This window comes from Pholis gunnellus (genome assembly GCF_910591455.1).
Source record: "Pholis gunnellus genome assembly, chromosome: 23".
NCBI classification, from domain to species: domain Eukaryota; kingdom Metazoa; phylum Chordata; class Actinopteri; order Perciformes; family Pholidae; genus Pholis; species Pholis gunnellus.
In genome coordinates this window covers 3494907-3508864 of record NC_136550.1, presented here as the reverse complement: position 1 = coordinate 3508864, position 13958 = coordinate 3494907, and the positions used below count along the sequence as shown (strand labels likewise).

The window sequence follows — 13958 nt, the reverse complement described above, 5'->3', positions numbered from 1 at the left end:
ATAACCTCGTCAATGCCACGTCTCCTCTCAACCACGATGGCTCCCTCTTCTTGGACTACAATACTTCATCTCTGCAGCTGCTGCATGCCAAAATCTCGCCAGACATCGGTCCGTCTTCGGCTTTGGAGGCAGGAGACAATGCATTGGTAGAGACACCTGCAGGCACTAAGTCAGAAGAAGCCTTCATGTCCCTCTCAAACCACGGGGACACACGGTCAGTTCAGGCATCCCAAAAGCTTCAGGAAGGACCTCCATCTGGAGATCCTCCTGCCTCCGAGTCCCCCTCAACTTCAAGTGCTTCATGGCCCTACGAGGACCCTCGCAATGCTGCCGTCAAGGATCCTGTTCCCAGTTTCAGAGCGGATTTGTCAGCCGGCCCTCCAGCGCCGAGTGTCCCGGCTTCGAAGACACGTCCTCACCCACCGCCTCTGATAAGGGAGCCTTCGGAACCATGTGGCCCTGAAAACATTACCCCAAACTCTTGTCCTGCAGCAATTCCTGGGCCATCTAACGCAGACTCTGCATCCTCTGAACTCAGGGCGGGACAGCGGGGTGAGACGGAGAAGAAGGAGGTCGGTAAAGCAGCGACGCGGCGACGAGGAAGGCAGTTATTTAAAAGAGAGGAGAGTCATGAAAGTCATGAAAAGCGGGGCCGGGCATCAAAAACGGCAAATACAGCTGGGCAGTTTTCAGAGATTGGAGAGAGGGAACGTCATCAGAAAGTCGCAGGGGAGATGCAGAAACTCAAGGTGGAGGGAGCGGCGCAGCGGGACGCCAATGACCCCAAGGTGAGCCGTGAGACGGGGGCAGGAAACGCCCCGTCGACCAAAATCCCAAAAGAGGTTCAAATTAAAATGTCCAGTTTTGCAAGAAGAACCAGAAGGACGACAACTGAGGAAAGAGAGCAGCTGATTCCTCCTCCTGCCAGTAAAGGCAGAGGGAAAATCAAACACTCCGAGTGGAAGAGAAAGTCCTCGTCAAAGATAGAAATTGAGGACGACGTCGACTCGGCTTCAAGTCCGATGAAAAGACGCAGAAATAGGAGGGACAAAGAGGAGAGTAAGGAGGAAGCTAACGACGCTAAGACCAACGAGGACAAGGTGTCTCTAACTGAATCGTCTCCGCAGAGCCCAGAAGTTCAGACAGATACTCATTCAACAAAGGAGTCATCAGGGGACGAACCGCTGGTCGAGAGAAGGGCGTCTCCTTCTGTGAAAAGACGTCCAGAGAGCCAACCGCAAAGCCAAACATGCGACTTCTACAGCTTGAGGTCACAAAATGTGTCAAAAAGAACAGAGGCGACACGGCAACCATCAAACCCAGCAGGTGTGGAAGACGAAAGGACAAATGGAGACGAGGCAGAACGCCAGAGTCCGATGAAAAGAAGCAGAAACAGGAGGGACAAAGAGGAGAGTAAGGAGGAAGCTAACGACGCTAAGACCAACGAGGACAAGGTGTCTCTAACTGAATCTTCTCCGCAGAGCCCAGAAGTTCAGACAGATACTCATTCAACAAAGGAGTCATCAGGGGACGAACCGCTGGTCGAGAGAAGGGCGTCTCCTTCTGTGAAAAGACATCCAGAGAGCCAACCGCAAACCCAAACATGCGACTTCTACAGCTTGAGGTCACAAAATGTGCCAAAAAGAACAGCGGCGACACGGCAACCATCAAACCCAGCAGGTGTGGAAGATGAAAGAGCAAATGGAGACGAGGCAGAACGCCAGAGTCCGATGAAAAGACACCGGCATGAAGAGAAGGAGACAAGGGTGAACGAGACGATCATCTTGAGTCCGACGAAAAGAGGAAGGAGGAAGAGCAGAGCGGAGGCCAACACGGAGAGAGACGAGGAGGAAAAGCCGGCAGCCAATGTGAAAGCGAAACACGGGCCCGGAGACACGTTTGAGGCGGAAACATCTGGCTGTAAATGGAGTCCACCCTCGACAAGAAGCTCTCAAAGGAGACAACACGGCTTTCCACAAAGTATGAAAAACTGTATCTTGTGCAAAACGAACACGCACAACCGACCGCTGGGTGAGAAGGAGGGAAAGGCGAGAAAAGGAAAAAAACAACGCTAAGAGGCGGGAGGAAGATTAATAGTTAATGTGTTTTGGAGAATAGATGCAGAAAGTAGATGTGTGTGTTTGTGGGGGGAAAGAACTCCACAGATAAACCTCCTGAAAACAATTCACAGTTTAATTTATTCTTAAGTATAAACAATACAATCACACGGATTCATTTACGGAAAATAAACTTTTTTGATTTACAGCGTTTCTTTTTGCCATTGTCCCGTTTAAAAAAAAAAACAAACATACAAAAGAGGGAATTATATAAATAAGACATTTTCTGCAAGGTAATAGAGTCTTTTAACAGCATCTGGAACAACACATGAGCACGATTTATTTGTATAATTAAAAAAATAATGTGCACTCGTAAACTTCAAAATATACAAGACGCAGTCACACCTCAGAGCCACTGTAGTCATTATTTGGTTTTCTAATGTCAGCATGTTTGACTGTACAGTAATATAGACTTTAAAATACATCTATAAACACACACACACACACACACACACACTTAAAAATACAATCCTTTGTCGACGTTTATTGTCCCGTTGCTGCACTCGAGGACGCAGAGGACATAAAACAAACCTGACTTATCGTCCTGTAAAAAGCAGAATCCGGTTTTCTTCCTTATTCAAACTTTTTGTTGTGGTGGAGGGATCCGTTGTTGCTGTTGTGCACGCTTCCGTTGTTGTTCTTCCCATTGGCCGGCTGGGAGCCCGCCTCCTCGGGCCGCATGTACTCGCTCGCCACTCTCTGATAGGTCGGGTGGGTCGTCAGCACTCGCAGCAGACTTTCTGTGGGACACGAGGCGGATTTAAATGTCAGTATTATTATTTAAGATATTTTTTTTTGTTACATTATGAAGCAAAAAGGCTACTAACTCTAAAAATAGTTGTCTTCCCAGAACTGATGGCTAACTGTATATTTGTTAAGTTGTCTTGTTGTTGTTGGGTGTGTGTTAAGGTACCGACATACTAATATTTTAGTGAACAGAATGTGATTTCTTGATCATTATAAGAGGTGTCTGAGCTGCCTGTTGTTCTACTATTAGAACACCTCACTCATTGCTGAGAGAGACTCACCTTCAGTGAGCCGGCCTTCGCTGGACGCCTGAGCGTAAAGCTCGGCGGTGTTGCGCTGAGGGAAATCCAGCAGCGCCCCCATGAGGTCCGTCAGCTCCTCTGCACTCAGACTGCCTCGGCCCTCTCCGTCAAACAGCTGGATAACGACAAAAAGATCTTTAAAAGATGTTCACTGAAAAAGTAGAAATGCGGTAAAGGAAACGATAGGACTCACAGTGAAAGCTGTGTGAAGTAGTGACTTGAAGCTGACGCATCCTGACAGAGCGGCGACAGTCAAATAGATCGGCCTGAGGTCCACAATCTCATCCTGAACAAACAAACAAACAAACACGCATTATTACATGTTTTTGGACACAGTTTTTACTTATATTTGTCTGTTTCTTAATAAAAAGGTGCGAGCGGAGACAGAAACTGGTATTTAACGATCTATAAAGAAGGTATTATACTCTAGTCGGCATTCAAACAACCAATCTGAATAACATTTAACTACGTTTTGGATGATAGACATCTGTACATCTTCTGAGCGCCGTATCAACCGGTAATATCCAACAACATGGACTCTCATAAAGCTCCGGAGCACATTTAGTGCTGAACCTGCTTAATAACCAGTGAAAATGAAGAAGTAATCATTAAAATCATTCTACCTTGGAGTAAAAGTCACAGACGGTGACGTCCGTCTGTGTATCCGTCAGCCCGAGGATAGAGGAGAGCTCCTCTGCGCTGACCTTTGACCCCTGAGCTCCTGACTGACACCTGTCAATCATTCTGTCCAGTGCCGCTTCCACTTCATGCGCTCCCAGACTGAGGGAGAGATGAAGAGGGTGAGTATCAAAAAGAAAGTATTTCACAGGGCTGATGCATGGAGATGAACACAGATCTCGTCTCACCCGTTTCCGCGCAGCAGCTTGAGTGTTTTCCTGGCCGGAGACTCCAGTGGGAGAGAGAGACCGCCCAGCTTATCGACGGGGACTCGGCCCTCCATCACATAATCTGTAGACGGGACTCCAAGGGCCCTGCAGCACAGCAGAGAGGCGCAGCATTAGACACACGGTGTGTAGTCTCTACTGGTTGTTGGCTCGGTTAATACACCCCTGAATCCCTGACAGTGAGGCCCTTGTTATGGGTACTACTTGCAGAGTTTAATGGCTCTTGTATTGTTTCCATTTGATATACTTCTAGTTATATTTCTATTGATTTGAACTTATTCTGCCCGTGTGCTGCTGCAACACCTGAATGTCCCCACAGGGGATCAATATCTTATCTAAGAATATCACCAAATGTACCTGATATAGTGACATAAAATCATAAAACATCTGCCACTTACTTGGCCATGAGTTTCTGCACATTGTCTGCGTACAGGTTGGGGTCATTCTTCTCCTCCTGTGAGGGGCTGTAAACTGGGAGGAACTGCAGCATAACAAAGAAACATTTTTAGTCACATGAGCAGAAAAACACACATTGGATTTTGGTATTCACGCAGTCACACCAGTCTGTAATCAGATCAGGTAAACGGTCTTACCTCGACAGTTACGTTGGTGTAGAACTGAGAAGTTGTGTGCCACACTGCCTGAGTCCTAAGAGACGACAAGATACACTTTAAGTAAAAAAAAACACTCAAGAGACATTAAAGAGGGAAAGACACCACAGTATAAATGGTGAAGAGGTAAATATGTTGTCATAAAACCAGCTTCTTCTTAGTGCAACATGACTAATGTGGCCAGAAATGTACTTCCAGTACACACCCAGTTTAACTACTGCAGGTGCACCAAGAGAAAACTCATGCAGAGTAATAAAAGTGTCCAGACATAATAAATCCTCCCGTATGGACGTTATAATGCTGAGCCTTTGTTTAAAAGAGGTGTGGATTCAACGCCACGGCCATTTTGAAGGCTGCAGTTTGTGGTGTTGCACTATGCAGTATGTAGAAGTCTAGTGTGTGTGTTTTGGTTTTTTTTAAACCAGACAGTTCCACGTTCACCAGACTGTTCGACAGCTGAACTCACCAGCTTGTTCCTTTGTACGTCCAGCGAACGGTATCCTGAGGAAGAGTCATACAAAGGTTGTGATCAGTGGACACAACGAGGTGCGAACAGAAGAAAACATTATGAATCACTCCTCGGTAGCAGACTGGGTGCGGAGGTTTTCTTTGACTAGTAGTGATTGCGACGCTGGTATTGTTTTCACCTTGTGTGTGTGTGTGTGTGTGTGTGTGAGTGAGACACCTTGTGTCGCAGGAACACAAGTCTTTACAGGTGTGTAGTGGAGATCAAAACGAAGGCCAAGTTTGAAGACGGGTGAACAACCAGAGGGGTGTGACGTGAGGATAAACGAGGAAGAGACGAGTGTGTGAAAGCAAACAGTGACAGAACAAAGCGTCCACTGTTTGTGCGCCATCACAGCAATGCAGGTTGCTCAACTTATAAATAAATAAATGGAACAAGGACAGTGTGACTTTTGTTCCAGTGACATAGTTTGTGATTTGTTGCCACTTCTGTTTTAGATTAAGATCTTAAAAGACGACAACCCTGAAGCATGCAGTAAACAACGCGCTGATAAGCTTTGCTATCTCTCTCGCTCACGCGCGCACACGCACACACGTATTTCTTCTCAGGAAACGCATTACAGATGCGTAGTGCTCTTTCATTAATCCCCAAATTAGCGGATAAAATACAAAAAAATGGGGATAAAATTGGTTGATTAAATTCCATATTTTCCTACACAGAATTCATAGCTTCAATAGAATTAAGCTGTTCCCACGTTTTGATTAATGTGTGTGCATGAGATAAGTGAATAAAGATGAGTTTATAAACAGAGAGCCAGCACAACACACCAGCCTTTCTCCCAGAAGCAGGAAGTGCACCTGCTTCAAGTATCTCAGCAGATTAACAACAATACAATCCTTGATAATTGCCTTTAACGAACTATAATCCCTTCCTTTAATAAAGCCAGTGTTGTCAAAATGTCTCTTGCTAAAGTAAAGCTCAATTAAAGAGTCTCTATTTAGAGCCAGACAGTTATTTAATGGCTTAACTCATGTCCATAAATGAACAAAAATGTGAGATTAATTAATAAATTGAGGTAATTCGTAAAGTTTGTGAATCAGCGAATAAATATCTTCTCTAAAGTCAGTATAAATGTCTTTAAATTAACCTTAAAGAGACCGGGCTAGAGCTCAGTTAAGTGTTTCCTTACTCTGGATAAAGTTATGATCTGATGTTTAACAGCGAGAATCAAATCTGTCGTCTCGCCTGTTGTTACAAAACGAGCAGATCAACGACTTCACTCACCAGCTTGTTGGGGTAGCGCAACAGAACCGGTTGGACCGGGAGTCCGGCGAGGAAGGCACCTGATGACGAGGCGAAATAAAAAAAGAAAAAAAAAGGGAGATGAGACAAGAGTGGAAAGACTGGAATGAGAGAAGAGCAGCAAAACAACCAGCAGCTGCTGCTGCTGCTGCTGCTGCGCCCTTTTCTCCCTCATTCCTGCACCAACTGTACGAACACACCGGTGGAAAGTGTGCCGAGGAGGCTCACTGCTCGTACTCACCAGGTTTGAATTTGATGAGCGCGCTGCCGTTGGTTGTGGTTCCCTCGGGAAACATCAGCATCTAGCCGAAGGAGTCAGAAAATGTGACGTTATGAGTATGAGAGAGTTATATTTATGACCCAGGAATCACAGAAACAACCTTCTGCTGTGACGATGCATCTTCAGCCTAAAAATGATGCAATAACAAGTGCACTCACGGGAGGCAGATAAAGCGTTTTGTTGCCCCTCTTTACTAAATCAAGCATCCCCATCTAATCTTGATCAGCTGTTTGCTTCTGCTGACTCAGCGATAAGGACCACAAGCAAAAGACTTAGCGGTTCCAATGAGGTCTTGCACTGTTGTCGTGCTTTCTGGCGTTGCCCTAATTGCTGCAACTGGATGGTTCGGCGGTAGTCGCCATAAAGCATCGACGTCTCACCTGGGGCCAGTAGCCGTCGGAGGTCAGCCTCTCTGTGAGCTGCGCCACCGCCTTCCTCCTGGACTCTGGGTCCGTCCTGCTCACCAGCACGGATTGGTTGAACTCCAGCAGAGCTGAAAACACAAACGCACACACACACACAGAGAACTGTTACACAAGAACCAGAACCAGAACCAGAAGGGAGTCGACGACCGAGGAAGCAAGACGGGCAGAGGCCGATCAGAAGCCCAAACAGTGAGTCACTTGTTTATCTTTTGGACTTCCTCGCATACTTTCATGCTCCTCGGCGCGTCTTTTCCAAATATTATTCTTGGTCGTTTGCCTAAAACTGTTTCCCACCGTTGGGCATTTTGCTCTGTGTCTGTTAAAAATGAACTCAGTAAGACATGATGTCACCCAGGCCCTTCTGAAAGCTGCATAGCTATAAACAGAGCTATTATTTATTACGCGTTAAAGCAAATATATTTAACATATTTACTCTATTTCACCGTCTCTTACCTGGAAAATAACAGAAGACAGTGCAGTTGTGATGCTTTTAAGTTTACCGGAACTTTTTAAAATGAATGAATAAATAAATGTATGGAATCTTGACTTTTGATAACACTAATTATATGATATTTAAAACAAAAGAAACTGTGTTTTTGTGATGAGACAGTCAAACACACTGCGTGTGTGACTGACCACTTTGAACATATGTCAGACAATCGATGTCACTTACACCTGCATGCTTGTCCTACACTACAAAAGGAGACTTCAGGCCCTTAAGACAGCAGTTAAAAAAAAAAAGATACAACATGTCTTCTTATAATAATAATAGATTAAGAAGATGAAACCAGACTGGGAGCTGTAGCAAGTGAGGTTTCTGGAATTAGTTATTTATTTTGTCTATAAAATGTGTTACACGTTCCCAGAGCCCGAGGTAATGCTTTCATGTGGTGCGTTTAGTCAAATGTGTGTGTGTGTGTCTGTGTGTGTGTGTGTGTGTGTGTGTGTGTGTCCTCACCTCCTATGACCGGCAGGCTGGTGTTCTCCGACCGGGACACCACCGTCGCCAGCTGGGTCGGCATCAGAGACACCATGTCCAAGAAGCTGCTGTGAGGCGCCAGCACCAGCACCGGCGCCTCCTTCAGGCCGGCCCGGCGGCCTTTGACCCTCACCCACAGGAAACCCAGGAAGAAGAAGGCCAGCCGGCTCAGCCCCAGCATGATCGGGTGGAGGAGCCAGCGCCTCCAGCCCTCCACGGGCCGAGAGCGCTGCTCCTCGGAGAGGCCGGCCAGTCGGAGCCGGGCGACGGGCCACATGACGAGGAAGCAGAGGACCGTCATGAGGATGCGGGGGGGGACGAGGACGCTGCCCAGGACGATGCCCTGGGGACCAGAAGAAGAAGAAAAGTTATTTAAAAACAAAATACAGGTTTTAGATGAAAGAATACTCTCAGAAACAACATGTTACTAATGTCAGCCATGTGTCACCGCCCTACTGATGTGTCAAAGAGTAGAGATACTCTGTGGTATGTTGTTATTATCATCCGTCATGCCTGTCTAGGCCTGACTCATTTATAACTTGGCTGTTTTGCTTAAGCAACACATTCAGATAGGGAGATGTGAAAGACTCTTTTGTTCCCTTCAATAGAGAAAGAGAGTGAAAAGGTAAACAGAAATAAAGCATGCAAAAGGAAATGATCACGAAAAGGGAACTTATGGAGTTTTGACAAATATATCCAAATGTATATAGCACCCGTATCGCACTGACTCCTGGGAGAATTTTAAAGCACATTATTCAAATGGTGTTAAAAGTAGTTCAGAGTCACTTTTTTTACCCCCCAGTCCAATTTGTTTCAGGTGGCAGATGTTTGACTTCCGTCGCTGTTAAATTAAAAAGCTGTAGTTACCCTGATCCTCTGCGCGCGGGTCAGCTTCACCTCGTGGATGAACGGATGTGGATACTCCTGTGTTGCCGGGTGACGGCCGTTTCTCTCCATGGCGACGACAGGGGGTGGGGGGGTCGAACCTGACGGACACGTTCAACTAATAAATAACGTTATTTTTAAAAAATAATTTTTTAAAAATGGAGAAAAACAATATTTACACTGACTTTTACTTTGAAGAAACTTTTTATTTTGTCAGCTGACAGGTTGCTTACTTGTTAGAAGTGTCTCGCGCAGCCCGATTTAAAAATAGAACGTTAGCCAACGTTCAAAACCAACGGCTGAGGAGTACTCCGGACGGGAAAACAGACGACGTTAGCTAAGCTAAATAAAAACTAAACTAAAAAAACAACAAAAACACACGTTAGCTTCAGTTAAAAAACTTTTCTGCTTTATGTCCTCCACATGCTGACACCAAACAAACGCTGTGAAGAAGTAGTGCCCATCCTTCTCTCGCTCTTGTTCTCTCCTCCTCACCTGGCCCGCCCCTTCACGGCCCGGCCCACAAACACCCAGGGGCTGGGCCAGTCCGGCAAGACAAACCGGTCCCTGGAACCATTAAACAAAACCAAAAAAACGTTCGGTATTCCAAGACGTTAGGGGGAAAATATGGAAGCTCAATCGATTACATGTTGAGTTAAAAACAAAATGTATAACTTAAGGCTACTTCGACATAAATTCTAATCAATAAATCAAAGCAAAATGATCAATAACACACTGTAAAAATAGTCTGTTTCAAGTAAAAAGTCCTGCATTTAAAATTAAACTCATTCCTTAAAAATATACATTATTTATGTTAGGTTACTGGATTGTGAAGCATTAATGTTGGCCTGGTTTCAGTTACTTTATACAGTCCCACTGCTGGGTAGTTTATCCTTATAGTTAATAGTCTTAATCTACAAAGTAACTAGTAACTAAAGCTGTGAAATAAATGTAGTGGAGTAAAGAAAAATAAGCAACATATTTGCCTCTAAAATGTAGTGGAAGTATAAAGTAGCATAAAATGGAAATACCGGAGTAAAGTAAAATTACTTAATTATGGTACTTGAGTAAATGTACTTAGTTACATTCCACCAATGTGATATTCTAAGTAAAACTATGATAATAATACAGAATTATGACATGATATTAGGTCAAAAGTTTGAGTCAAAATCTTTCTCATAATTATTATTGTATTATATATATATATGCCTTTATTCCCACACTACTTTAAGCACAATTAAAAGACACCAAAAAAATGGATATTAAACATTCAGCATTAAAAAAAAGTTGACATAGAATTGACAGATTGCCTTTAATTTACAGAGAAAGTGCAGAGCTTTGATCTCATTCGTCGTGTTTAGGGGCGTTGGGGCAATCTGTGTAAATGTCCTCACATTCTTACTCATGCATGACGTAACAAAAGCTCTGCTCCCTCTCAGCTACTGGCCTCTCAGGTTTTCCCTCTGCCCTACCTGACTGCCTTTGTTCTCTCAGGGTGTTGCTGCTGATACCAAAAAAAACAGCAACACGCCCACAAAGACGGACAGAAACAAGCAGGCGGTAGAAAAAAAGAGAAGGAAAAGTTGTCAATGCAAGTTGCCACACTTTTCTCTTTTGTATGAAACTTTCTAATCTCCAGGTCACGTCATTGCCTAATTATCTTATTTCTTCTCAGGAAACACAATACAGATGTGTAGTGCTGTTTCATTAATCCCCAAATTAGCGGATAAAATACAAAAAATGGGGATAAAATTGGTTGATTAAATTCCATATTTTCATATTATAATTTGTCATGATATAGGCTTTTTTCCATAAAAATGATTGACAGTTTAAAAATAAAATAAGGAGGTAAAAAGCTAATTAAATACTGGAAAAAATATTTAAAAAGTTACTAAGTTAACACTTCCTCACATTGATGCAAAACTACTGTAAATTATTGTATTAATTATGCATTATTACCATAAAACTGATCTGCCTAGCAGCCTAAAACCACCAGATCTTACACCCACGTCTTATATTCATTGTCCTACTGCACGACCGTTCTCCAGTTGTTTAATCAGGTTATCTTGAGATCAAACCTTCTTTTCTGTGGCTGTGACTGAAACGTTCGTTATCAGAGTTTTTTACTCACATCTCTGGAGAGAAAACACTTAATCTATATAAAACTCCCGCCTCAACGCCATTCTTTTTGCATCCAACACATTTACCGACACAGTTGAACACACGTTGGTCAGTAAGGATTTATTTATTCAATAGAACGTTTTCATGTAGGAAGTATAAATTAAACAGACTCATAAATTAAAACAGGTTAGTAAATGCTAGCGTGCGTAAATCATGAGTTTCACTACAAATTTAGAAAGAAAAGAATAGAAAAAGAAGAAGAGAATACTAATAAAAACCTAATAAGACATCTGCTCCTGACAAGATGAAAATGTTTTACACAGTATGTCCAGTTTTAGTCGTTATAAAGTTCTGTTTTAATGATATTAACCTCCAGAAACTTGGTTCTGTAATCTGTAAAATAATAAACTTAAAAAAGAAAAATACAGGAGTTAAACTTGACCGTCTGCTGGCTTTTAAACCTTTATTAAAATATGAACGGGAAGCAACAAGGATGGAAAAAACGAAAGAATGAAACATTTAAAATTTCTGTCAAAAAAAAAAAAAGGGCAAATAAAACACGTGTGTGGCAGAGAGTCTGGTAACTGTGGAAAATGAACCGGTCGTGGAGAATGTGCAGTAAATAAACATCTGTAAATAATCTGAATCTGGTATTTTTCACGCCGCCTCCTCTTCACAACACCATCCCGCCGCCCATGATCTCCATCCTCTGTGGAGAGGGAGAGAAAAAACGGTTAAATCGAGCCGGTGTTACTAGAAATAAATACGGGAAAGAAAGATATCGAGTGGACATCATTTATTAAATTGTTTATGATGGGAAAATAGCTTTAATTTTGCCGGGTTGCCATTGTAAATAAAGTGTGTTCCTAATCTCTTGCCTGGTTAAATAAAGACAAAATAAAGGGCATATGCTCCCCTCTACTGGCCCAAACGTGAACAGCAGCTAAGGATTTATGGGTTACAACCAAAAAGGTAGTGGATCACAATTTAGTAAAATAAAAACGCATACAGACAGACGTTCAGTGCCGTTTACCTGAGGCGGTCCTATGAAAGCCAGCCAATCAGAAGAGTGCGTCGGGAGCAGCCCCATCGACTGGCACTTGTAGATGGCCAACGCCGAGCCCAGCAGGTTCCCGACCAGGTAGACAAGGCCCTGGAGCCACTGCTGACTGGAGCTCTCCAGCAGCTTGAAGGCTGAGAACGAAGAGCGAAGGAATACTCAGTTTACGCAGCGACGAGCTCGACGTGACACTGAATCTGTGAATGCTGGATACTCACTGGCCGACATGGACATGAGCGCCTGGATGGGTCTCCAGGCCATCATGCACACCATCATGATGGGGAAGATGGAGATGGTGTTGCCCGACATGTACATGATGAACAGGTTCATGGGGATCTGCTTCAGGGGCCCGAGAGCCACGTCCCAACAACGCTGTTAAGACAAGAGTCAGGAGGGACACGCTCAGCATTTTGGGTTTTATTTATTTGATCATGCATAACACGAATGGAACTTAATTATATTTGAAGAAGAGAAAGGAAGTAAAGGTTCTCCTTCCTGCTTTACCTTCTCCACCAGGTTCTTGTCCGTCTCCTGGATGCTGGTGTCGGGGACGGGTTTCTCGGAGAAGCCGATCGGGTAAACGACGTCTCCCTGACCGCCCTGTCGGTCCGCACGACTCCTGCAACACACAGAGTTTAGCTTTCACTGTCCCAATGGACGACTGTGACGGTGAGTTCCCCCACAGCTTTAACGGTTGATGGTTTGGATGCACTGTGTTTGTTTACCTGGCGTTGCCCAAGCTCAGCTCCAGAGCCCACTTCATCCTCCGGGCCCCGCTGCCTCCTCTCGTCGACAGTGCTCCTCCTCCTCCTTGTCCCCCTGGAGACGCCATCGCAACCGACTTCACTGCTGGACCTCGAGAGACAGAAAGCAGCTACACAAAGAGACACAAACAACAGAAATCAGATGGGCAGAGTCTTTCCTTTTTGTCTGGCTCTCTACCAGCGTGGATGAAAACTTAAAAAACAGATTAACAGTAACATATATGGTTGTTCTGTCTCGTGCCAGTGTCATAAATACTCACAATAATAAAAACAATCTGGAAAAAAACGAGCCTTGAACCAGAAACAGGCCCAGTTTTTACAGCAGATTTGGTTAAAAAGAAGAAATAATCTAATATATTTAGGACAAACATTTTGGAAAATGCTTCAATTGCGTTGCACCTGCAATCTGGACTGTTACAAGAACATCTGAAAATTAAAGCGAACCAACACGATGCAAATTAGGACGTTACTGTCACTTGACGTCGGTGCTCAAACAACAATGACGTTACGTCTAAAACAAGACGACACGTCGTCACTTAAAATTAATCTTACCTTATACAAACATCCACACGACTGATATCTGGTTTATATATATCGTTATTTTGTGATGAAATTAGCAAAGAATGTTGAAGTCGGACTCCTTCGTCGCTCGCTGTTTCTCGGGCACGTAATGATGACGTCGCTACACCGGCGATCCGGATGTTGCGTCACTTCCGCCCTCTAGTGGCACTTCAGGAGAACAGTTTAAATTCTCCTCAAAATCATTGACGTAGTAAACATTTGGTACAAAAGATAGTGTACAAGAATAATATGAATAAATATTTAAAATAATACAAGCAGTGGAAACAAAACACCTGTAAGGCTTCACTATATCGGTCATCCTGGTGCATTTATAAGTTGTAATGTATACACAAGGGATGTGGTTTTAATAAAGTATATTAAAACGTTATGCATTTATTTCTCCTAATAAAAATGTTTAATTACAGATTCTTAA

General features: G+C 43.7%; 2 protein-coding genes across 3 annotated transcripts; both read right to left on the bottom strand.

Annotated features, from left to right (window-relative positions):
- Positions 1-2179: 2179 nt before the first annotated feature.
- Positions 2180-9393, bottom strand: lpcat4 (lysophosphatidylcholine acyltransferase 4). Of its 2 annotated transcripts, none has more exons than XM_079184343.1 (14): positions 9253-9393; positions 9002-9120; positions 8114-8477; positions 7111-7223; positions 6692-6752; positions 6433-6491; positions 5149-5183; positions 4665-4719; positions 4470-4552; positions 4033-4158; positions 3790-3946; positions 3360-3452; positions 3146-3281; positions 2180-2857 (listed from the first exon to the last, which is right to left on the bottom strand). In XM_079184343.1, the coding sequence occupies exons 2-14, from the start codon at positions 9089-9091 to the stop codon at positions 2691-2693; spliced, it is 1539 nt and encodes a 512-aa protein (XP_079040469.1). In that variant the 5' UTR covers positions 9092-9120; positions 9253-9393; the 3' UTR covers positions 2180-2690. The 2 variants fall into 2 exon arrangements, with proteins under 2 accessions (XP_079040469.1, XP_079040468.1); XM_079184342.1 differs by having other exon boundaries at positions 9002-9137; positions 9253-9387.
- Positions 9394-11252: 1859 nt separating this feature from the next.
- On the bottom strand, positions 11253-13635 carry emc4 (ER membrane protein complex subunit 4). Its single transcript, XM_079184340.1, has 6 exons — positions 13517-13635; positions 12926-13074; positions 12705-12819; positions 12419-12572; positions 12174-12334; positions 11253-11849 (listed from the first exon to the last, which is right to left on the bottom strand). The coding sequence occupies exons 2-6, from the start codon at positions 13030-13032 to the stop codon at positions 11814-11816; spliced, it is 573 nt and encodes a 190-aa protein (XP_079040466.1). The 5' UTR covers positions 13033-13074; positions 13517-13635; the 3' UTR covers positions 11253-11813.
- Between the last annotated feature and the right edge of the window lie 323 nt (positions 13636-13958).

What these genes read in the sequence shown, in the direction of transcription:
- lpcat4 (XM_079184343.1), bottom strand. Translation starts at nt 9,091, where the DNA reads ATGGAGAGAAACGGCCGTCACCCGGCAACACAGGAGTATCCACATCCG. An exon ending in GCTCATCAAATTCAAACCTG is followed by an intron (nt 6,492 to 6,691) that starts GTGAGTACGAGC and finishes CCTCGTCATCAG; the next exon opens with GTGCCTTCCTCGCCGGACTC. An exon ending in AAGCTGCTGCGCGGAAACGG is followed by an intron (nt 3,947 to 4,032) that starts GTGAGACGAGAT and finishes TCTCTCCCTCAG; the next exon opens with TCTGGGAGCGCATGAAGTGG.
- emc4 (XM_079184340.1), bottom strand. Translation starts at nt 13,032, where the DNA reads ATGGCGTCTCCAGGGGGACAAGGAGGAGGAGGAGCACTGTCGACGAGA. An exon ending in CTGAGCTTGGGCAACGCCAG is followed by an intron (nt 12,820 to 12,925) that starts GTAAACAAACAC and finishes TGTGTGTTGCAG; the next exon opens with GAGTCGTGCGGACCGACAGG. An exon ending in GCTCATGTCCATGTCGGCCA is followed by an intron (nt 12,335 to 12,418) that starts GTGAGTATCCAG and finishes CTTCGTTCTCAG; the next exon opens with CCTTCAAGCTGCTGGAGAGC.